Source organism: Rattus norvegicus, chromosome 17, assembly GCF_036323735.1.
Source record: "Rattus norvegicus strain BN/NHsdMcwi chromosome 17, GRCr8, whole genome shotgun sequence".
NCBI lineage: Eukaryota > Metazoa > Chordata > Mammalia > Rodentia > Muridae > Rattus > Rattus norvegicus.
This window is the reverse complement of record NC_086035.1, coordinates 37,820,971-37,830,902: the sequence shown is the minus strand read 5'-3', so window position 1 is coordinate 37,830,902 and position 9,932 is coordinate 37,820,971. Positions and strand designations below refer to the sequence as shown.

Here is a 9,932-nt window from a genome sequence, read left to right as displayed (position 1 = left end):
AGATTTCAAAAATAATTTGGACAATAATCAACATGTAGAAACAAGTAAAACAAAATCATCCAGACACAGATAAGTGTTGTAATTAAACTGTTAACATTCCCTGAAGATAGACAGACATAGTCCATGAACGAGGGATTCTCTACGTGACTTCTTGCTGTCTCATGGCTGCACATGCCCTTGGGGCTATCTGCTACACTATATAAGGAGAGGAGAACTAGCCAAATGTAGGACTCCAGTGAAGCAGCTCTCCAGAGTAAGAACTCATTCTGCTTGAGAAGTCCTTGGCAATAATGCTGCCATTGAGTCAACCTCGTTTTTGTAAGTATACTCCCTGCTGTACCTCTTTAAGTTAAATTATCCAGTTCAGTGATTCTTTGAGTTTATTTTAATGAAATTTGTTTTTTATACTTTGATATTCTAACTTTTGTGATGGGATATTTGTTCAAAGTATACTAAGAGAAGAACTCAGAATAGACTTTTATTTATTTATTTATTTATTTATTTATTTATTTATTTATTTATTTATTTTACATTCCAGATTTTATCCACCTCCTGGTCTAACCCCTGTCTGTTCCACATCCTATACGTCCTCCCCTTATCTCCACAATGATGTGCCCACCCCCACAACCCCTAATCTCTTAAGGGTTAGATGCATCTTCTCTGAGTTCAAACCTGGCAGTCCTCTGCTGCACATGTATTGGGGGCCTCATATCAGCTGGTGTATGCTGTTTGGTTTGTGGCCCAGTGTCTGAGGGATCTCAGGGGACCAGGTTATTGAGACTGCTGGTCCTCCTATAGGATCATCCTCTGATTCAGCTTCTTCCAGATTATTCCAACAGCTTCTGTCCATTGATTGAGTGTAAATATCTGCATCTGACTCTTTCATCTGCTTGTTGGGTCTTTTGGAGGGAACCATGGTGGGTCCCTTTTTGTGAGCATACCATAGGTTCAGGATGTCCCCCAAACATTGAGCTGGATCTTAATTTGGGCCTATCACTAGATTTCCTTTTCTCCAGGTTCTTCTCCACTTTTATTCCTGCAGTTCTTTCAGACAGGAACAATTATGGAGTAGAAGAAAATGTACAGGGCATAAGAGACAACTGGATTAGCAATATTCAACATCTACTAAATCATGATATATCGCAATATTCCAAGATAGTCTGTGTCACCTTCTGTATTGAAGTGATAGAAGGAGGAAAGAATTGCTGGTATCCAATGAATAGAAGTGATGGGGATCATTAAGCAGTTTGTGATGCATGGGAGACTTTTTAGAACAGATATTACAGCTCTTAAGGACAACATTTTGGAGCTTGAGACATAGAAAATTAAAGTCAATGGGTCCAATTCATCTTATCGCAAGGCAAAAGAAACAGAATTGTGATTGTGGGTATTTTATATGAGTCTTCCCATTGAAATACATCTGAAGAATCTAAGTTCTGAAGCCTGAAGTATACAAAAACACCAGGTTATGTATTATACAGTTTTCCAGTTCAGTCCATACCAAGTGACATCACAAAGGAAGAGCAATGGGATGTTGACAAAGCACCATATTTTGAGGTGATATTTGGTAAAAGAAAAAAATGAGATGATAACAAAAATAATTTTAAATGGACCAAGAAGACATTTTTATGTTTCTATTCATTTTGAAAATTTTATGCACGACTACTGTATTATATCACTCATCCAACTCCTCAAAAACTCTTTCCCATGGTCCCTTTCAAACTTTTTCATTAATCCCAGGGACTTTTTCATTAATCATTATTAGATGCATATACACAAACTGTTAATTCCTTTAGTGTTGCTCATATACCTATTATTTTAGGGCTGGGCATTTGGTAATGAATAATCAAATAATGGACATTTCTTCAGCAAACATTGTGGAATTCTACTGCTTATATTCATTCTTCATCTTACTCTACTATTGTCCCTTAGCCTTAAGTGTTTTGTGCCTCATGGGTAGCTATTTGGAAGTTGAGGCTAATCCTGATAATTGTCACATCTTTAAAGTTGAGTGTTATAAAGAAAAGTAAAGTATATTAAATCAAGCTTCTAAATCATCTGCCATGACAGCATAGTGATAAAATTGATTCTTTCTAAGTAATAATGATCTTTGATAAACTGAGTCTCAGAATAGAAACAGTGTTCTCTGCTGGAAAGATGTGGAGTGCTATGCCATGTGAAGAGGAAAGTAAAAACAGTTGCTGCTCTGACTTCTGCAACATCAATAATAGGCCATTGGGAAAAGTTTTGACCATGTAAGACAGCTTCTTTATGAATATATGTAGAATACAATTATGAGAATCAAATCTGCTCCTGGAAATATTATTAAGATCAACTTTAAAGGAAACGATATGAAGTTTTTGATACAATAAATTCTGAAGAAGTTTTATGTAAGTTAGCATTCGCAAACTGATATCATTTTCAGAAGAACGTTTAAATCATCTTCTGTATTAGTGATCATCCTTTGTTTATTTATTTTCAAACATGTAGAAGAAGCAAGCAGGTAAACTTGGTAGTCCTTGTCCCATCAGTGTCAAAAACTTTGGCCTCAGACATGAAGTTTAAAAATTACAAATTCTTCATGGGTTTCATTAACCGAAATGAGCTTAGTCTTCAATGAAGCTAAACCATCTAAAATTATTTAAAATACAAACAGAATTAATTCAAGTGTAAGACATTTGCAAATTTAGAAGCACTTCTGAAACAATAAAACATGTGGAATCACCTGCTTCTTAAGATATTATACAGAAAACCACAACTGCTCAACTAAGTGTGTACAGTGGTTTTTATCTGCCATTTTAGATATCCAATGCCAAGTCATTCATTAAAGAAAACTTTTGTCAGATAAAACATTCCTGAGTCAGTTGGGTCTATGGAAACTCAGATTTAATGCATCATCCGCAAGTGGCTATTGTTTCTTTGCAGCAGGGGCACTCTTGATGCTGGTGATATCAAACTTGCTTCTGTGGGAGAAAACTGCATCAGTTCCTGCTTGTCACCTGGAAGAAGGGGGTTGCTGGGATCCCCTTGTGAACACATTTAACAGTGCCATCCAGCGAGCTGAAGTCATCCAGAATCTTGCTGAGCAAATACATGAAGAGTTTGTAAGTAACTCAATATCCATGCTAATGTTAGAACTTCACTAGTCATTGAGACACTAATTGCCATGATTCAAATATCAGAAAACACATATTCATAGGTAAAGAATGTACCAACTACTGATACTAGTGGAAGAATTCTCATTTCTCATTCAAGATCATGAAATTACATTGACCATGTTCATTTAGCACATTGCTGATATTCACTGTACCAGATGTGCATTACAGTGAAGCATATATTTGTAAAATAGATAAACTGAAGTATGTGAAGAGGAAAGGAAGACAGTAAGACAGACAAAACAAACCAAAGCAAAAAAAGAACGGAAGGAAGGAAAGAAGGAAGGGAAGATGGTGGAAAGAAATGAAAGAGGGGGAGAGGACAGGAAGGCAGGAAAAAAGAAAGGAGAAAAGAAGAAAGAAAGGAAGGAAGGAAGGAAGGAAGAAAGGAAGAAAGAAAGAAAGGAAGAAAGAGGAGGAAGAATGGAGAGAAAGAAGAATGGAAGGAAGGAAGGAACAAAGAAAGAAAGAAAATCTAGTTTTTCAAGAATTTGTCCAATTTTGGAGCAGGAATAGAAGTGTATCAATTCCTTTCTTCTGATAGCTACAGGTCATTTCTTAAGGTCAGACAAAAAAGGAATGACAGAAGTAGGAAAACCTTAAATATAATGGATATTAAGAAATGCGTTTCTGTTTGCAATAAACATGTCTTCATGTTGTTATTTTATTAACTAGATGTCGTTTTTTTCTTAATATTACTTAGTACCACAATCCATTCTCATCTGCACAATTTGTAACACTGGTAAGTATCTCATTTTCTTCTGGTTGCTCCTCCAAAGGAGCCTCGTGTCAATGATCGCAACTTAGATGAGAAAGCATTTGACAATATTTGCACTTCCTGCTCTTAACTGACAGTTCTACTTCTTAACCTTCATAATAATCCATTAACCATTGAGGATATAGTTGATTATTAGAAGTAAATATTAAATTTTAAAATATGTTTACATAAATTTAAAACTTCAGCAAGTACACAACAATTAATCCAACATATAACATGAATTGATAAATTTCATATTTTGTAGACTTAGATTTATATAGTTTCTGGTAAAATAGACTTTTGAGAGTATTTTGTCGTGATGCACACAATTTCATTCTAAAACTATTATAACATGTACAACTATATGTATTCAGTATTACATTAAAAATCTATAATTTTGATGTATGGATAAGAACCTATCAGTGTTTATTGATACAAAATAAGAGGCTGATAAGCATGTGACATGGCTTTGTGTTCAGATATTAGAGAAAAATGATAAATAAAACATTCAGTACTTGATAATTTACTCCTTTTAGTGTCTGCCTTTCAAATAGTAAGTTTTGGATAAGTAAGAAGAAAGGAGAAAAAGAGAATTAAAATATAAATATTCAAAAGTTAGTAAAAAACCAAACTAAATTGCAAATACAATACATAGACACAGAATTGGGTTATGGGCACTTTCTTAATATCTTAATATCTGATTTTATGAAGTACTTATTTTTGTAATTTATAAATTCAATAAAATAGTATTCTGGTCATCAGTTCATTCATACAATTTTGGAACTGTATCTTTTATTTGCAGGTTGCACGCATGTATAGGCATGATCAGGCTGTTTACAGAGCCAGATATCACTGCCCTTCTAACAGCACAAACCCACCACTTCATGGACCTGAACATGAAAACATCAAAGTGAGTGTCCTCAATAGTTTTATGTAAAACACCAGAAATAATCTTCTGTGAGTGTGTGGTGCAGTTGTTTATTGCAGGCATTTTGATAGATTCAGCAATCATGCATGCAGGAAAAAATGGTAGTAGAAATATAAAAATAATCAGATTATATTACTGATAAATTATAAATAAAACCAAATACCCAACGATAGTGCAGCAGATACTTAAATAGAATAGACTATTTAGAAAATGGTATTTTAGCAATGACTTGCCAATAAAAAATTAAATAGTATTTTTTAGGATTCTTTGTGATAAGTTGGCTATCTATGATCATATACTCACTCCTAAATCTGGGAAAACAACATGACTGTATTAGTTATATATAATGGCTTCTGCATGGTGGCATTCTATGTTACTGAACACTACACCCCCCCATACACACTTCTAGATTTTCAATCCTGTCCTGGTCCCATTTCTATTTATACATATCTCTTAATCCTTCTATTATTCTCTATGGCTTAACTGAGAACCAGATGAGCAGAGTAGTCTTCTGAAATATTAGTATATTCCTTAGGATGCAAAAATTCACAATGAGAAGATCTATTTATAATAGCAGTTCTATTTTATGGTTGCTATCATCTCCTAATTTTATTTCTTTGTAATAGCAAGTCATAATATCTAATTTGCATATTATTTGAAAATAGTGAAAGAAAATGAAGACAAACAAATGAAGAAAAATTCTTTGAGAGCTAGAATGTTGTTAGACATGCAACAAAGCACTTTGTTTAGGATCCCTATATATGACGCTCAAAGAATCTGAACTACAGATGGTATTATTTGAGTTACTAAACAAAAAAAATAGGTTTTGAAAAGTGGAACAGGATATTTCCACCTGCATAGACTTTAAGAATGCCAGTGTGCACTTCATCCAACTGCCTATCTCATTCTTAGTAACATAACCGCATGCTATCGTGAATTGGCATCACCGTTTGTCGGCACCTTCCCTTTATGTCTTTTACCCATTTCCATTGAAGTGGATGTGCTCTAATCAATCCTTATGTTCATGACCACTGCAAAAACTAAGAAACATCAGTACAGTGAACAGATTAAGTCAAATTTGAACTAGAGTAGCAAAATTCTGTAGTGATTTGAACTGATCCAATTATTAAAAACCAGTGCTATGTTCTTCACATATACATGCTAATAACATGTTCTGTCAGAGGAAAGGAGAAAACACATTGATGAGTACTATGCTCTATTCATTTTATCTTTATTCTAATTTCTTAAATTCACCTAGAAATAAGAAATGGGTACATTAATGAATGCCATGACTCATTGGAGTACATAAATCTTTGAAAGGAAATGAGTCACTAGTCCCCAGCTGGTGAATCTATCTTTTCTGAGCCAAATATTATTGGCCAATATTGAATCCCAGTAAGATCTGTTTTACCAACTGATAAACAAATAACCAATTAATGATCTTGCTAGAGGAAAGCTGTTAAGGTTGCATGGGGAGAAATAAAAATGATCACCTAACCTCAGAAAAATGGTAATTGATACAGATCAGAATTTGTTTTACTTTGCAGACAATAGACTAATTTTTAAATGTAACATCTAAACAACACACGTCATATATACATAGTAAAAATATGTTTCAATTCAACTTATTTACATGGCATTATATGCAACAAACCTCCTACATTGAAATTCTTTTTTTTCTTTTTCTTTTTTTTTTTTTATTAACTTGAGTATTTCTTATATACATTTCGAGTGTTATTCCCTTTCCCGGTTTCCGGGCAAACATCCCCCTCCCCCCTCCCCTTCCTTATGGGTTCTCCTCCCAACCCACCCCCCATTGCCGCCCTCCCCCCACCAGTCTAGTTCACTGGGGGTTCAGTCTTAGCAGGACCCAGGGCTTCCCCTTCCACTGGTGCTCTTACCAGGATATTCATTGCTACCTATGAGGTCAGAGTCCAGGGTCAGTCCATGTATAGTCTTTAGGTAGTGGCTTAGTCCCTGGAAGCTCTGGTTGCTTGGCATTGTTGTACATATGGTGTCTCGAGCCCCTTCAAGCTCTTCCAGTTCTTTCTCTGATTCCTTCAACGGGGGTCCTATGCTCAGTTCAGTGGTTTGCTGCTGGCATTCGCCTCTGTATTTGCTGTATTCTGGCTGTGTCTCTCAGGAGAGATCTACATCCGGCTCCTGTCTGTCTGCACTTCTTTGCTTCATCCATCTTGTCTAATTGGGTGGCTGTATATGTATGGGCCACATGTGGGGCAGGCTCTGAATGGGTGTTCCTTCAGTCTCTGTTTTAATCTTTGACTCTCACTTCCCTGCCAAGGGTATTCTTGTTCCCCTTTTAAAGAAGGAGTGAAGCATTCACATTTTGATCATCCGTCTTGAGTTTCATTTGTTCTAGGCATCTAGGGTAATTCAAGCATTTGGGCTAATAGCCACTTATCAATGAGTGCATACCATGTATGTCTTTCTGTGATTGGGTTAGCTCACTCAGGATGATGTTTTCCAGTTCCAACCATTTGCCTACGAATTTCATAAAGTCGTTGTTTTTGATAGCTGAGTAATATTCCATTGTGTAGATGTACCACATTTTCTGTATCCATTCCTCTGTTGAAGGGCATCTGGGTTCTTTCCAGCTTCTGGCTATTATAAATAAGGCTGCACTGAACATAGTGGAGCACGTGTCTTTTTTATATGTTGGGGCATCTTTTGGGTATATGCCCAAGAGAGGTATAGCTGGATCCTCAGGCAGTTCAATGTCCAATTTTCTGAGGAACCTCCAGACTGATTTCCAGAATGGTTGTACCAGTTTGCAATCCCACCAACAATGGAGGAGTGTTCCTCTTTCTCCACATCCTCGCCAGCATCTGTTGTCCCCTGAGTTTTTGATCTTAGCCATTCTCACTGGTGTGAGGTGAAATCTCAGGGTTGTTTTGATTTGCACTGAAATTCTTTTAATACCATGTTTCTATTGTGTTTTCTCAGACTAAAAAGTATTTAAAAATGATGATCAATTTTGTGGGTTCCTGGATCAGCCCTTTATTCCATCTAGTGCTTGAACTGAGAGGCATGCAAAATGTTCCTGAAGTCATCCTCTCAAAAGCTAAGGATATAGAAGAAAACAACAGAGAAATTCTGGAGGACCTTAGGTGGATACTCACCAAGGTGAGCAATTTCCCATTAGTTATTCTCATTCATAAAAGAAGCAGTATGTGTAAATTTAAAAAGAAAACTTCAAATAGGTCATTTTTCTAGAGTGAAACATAAACAATCTTCCCATAAGAGAGTGCTTCTCAAACTGTGGGTCATGACTTCTTTGGGGGGGGCATATGACCCTTTAAAATGATGACATATCACATATGCTGCACATCCGATATTTACATTAAAATTAAATACGATAGCACAATTACAGTTATAACGATCAACGAAAATAATATTTGTGATTGGGGTTATGACAGAATGAGGAACTATATTAAAATTCACAGCTTAAAAAGATTGAGAACCACTGTTCTAATAGGTTGCTGGCAGCTCTAACATTCGTAGAGATGCTTTTCATCACCTTCCGCACTGAGAATCAGAATGAAACAAAGAATACCTTTCCTGGTTGGAGTGAAAAGAACTCAGGTCTTTAGATCATAGTCATTCCTTGGCTTTGAATATTACACCACCACTGATCCTCATCACATTTTCATACATATACTTCATGAAGGATGAATATAGTTGAAATGTATAAAAGAAAATGGTGCATATCTGCTTCTGTGAAATATATATGAAAGGACATGTACGAGTTTTCTAAGTGAGAAACCGACATGAGGTCCTGCATTGTCCCAGAATCAAATAGAGATTTTCTGCTTTTCCTCTGCCTCTGAGAGAGCATGCTTCCTCTGTGATCAACTGCATGTTAGCACAAATGCACATGAGTCTTTACCATAGATAGCAAAAGCCTATTTGAGAGTCACTTTCCTTAGATAATGAAAATTCATAAATTTCATGGAAGTACTACATTTCTGAATGCATTTTTCTAACTGAACACATCAGAAACGAGAAAAAACACAGACACTATAATCAAGTAACTGTCTATCATTTTGATTTTTAGGTCTATCCTACAGCAAAGATGAAGGAAAAAATTATCAGCTGGGACTATCTTTCATCCATAAAATCAAATGAAAAAAGTGAAAAATTTTTGGCAATTTTTAACATTTCTCACTGCCTACGTGTTGATATATTCTACACTAAATTTCATCTGAGAGCATTGATGTGTCGCATAACAGGGAAAGAATGCTAAGTGCACATCTACTCTACCTGCTTTGAAGGTAGGGTAGATTTGCTGAGAACTTTCTATCAGCTGTATACCTTTTGGATGCATGTGTGGGTATAATGGGTCTCTTTTTAAAAAATAAAAGCATTCTCTTTGGAAATGTCCAAATCTAAAATGCCTATGCATCTTTTGTTCTGTGAGTAGAATACATATCAATAAAGTTAGGTTGCACAACTCAACTTACATTAGATGCTAAGCTTGAAAATACATTTTCACCTTACTTCAATAAATTCACAATTTACTTCACAGTAAAGTAATGAACATCAAAATTATTATAATTAAAGAATAAACGTCATTAACGAATCCAGGTATCCTAACCATAAATACCATTTTTTAATGCTTCCTGAGAACCTGACTTTCCTTGGGAAACAATGTTCACAGTGAAAAGCATAGTCACTTCAATATCATTGCTTTGTGACTGCATAGCCTTAAGAAATCTTGGAGAAGAGGGGACAAAAAGTGGACATGATAAAGATACACTGAATTATACACTGAATGTATACAATTTCCAAAAGGTTATTTTTAAAAATGAAATTTGTTTTAGGATATTTTGTATTTAAATATCAGGTAATCAAGACCTCTTCATAATGTGTCATAAGCCTAAGTATAAATTTGTGCCTATGTAGCATGATTTTTGGTATGTTTTGTATATTCTTATTTCTCTGTCTAAGAGGTCCTTTTTATCCTCTGTCACAATTTAAAATGTCTACATATGATTTGTATACTAAAATGATAGGAGTTTTAAGTTGGAGAAACTCTTGGAATGTCTGACAAACTCCAATGAAGTAACCAGCT

At 35.4% G+C, this 9,932-nt stretch overlaps 1 protein-coding gene across 2 annotated transcripts; it reads left to right on the top strand.

The window, feature by feature from the left end:
• The first annotated feature begins 226 nt into the window (after window positions 1–226).
• On the top strand, window positions 227–9,252 carry Prl8a2 (prolactin family 8, subfamily A, member 2). Of its 2 annotated transcripts, none has more exons than NM_022846.3 (6): window positions 227–318; window positions 2,929–3,104; window positions 3,859–3,897; window positions 4,715–4,822; window positions 7,805–7,984; window positions 8,916–9,252. In NM_022846.3, the coding sequence occupies exons 1-6, from the start codon at window positions 291–293 to the stop codon at window positions 9,102–9,104; spliced, it is 720 nt and encodes a 239-aa protein (NP_074037.1). In that variant the 5' UTR covers window positions 227–290; the 3' UTR covers window positions 9,105–9,252. The 2 variants fall into 2 exon arrangements, with proteins under 2 accessions (NP_074037.1, NP_001405441.1); NM_001418512.1 differs by having other exon boundaries at window positions 2,926–3,104.
• The last annotated feature ends 680 nt before the right edge of the window (window positions 9,253–9,932 follow it).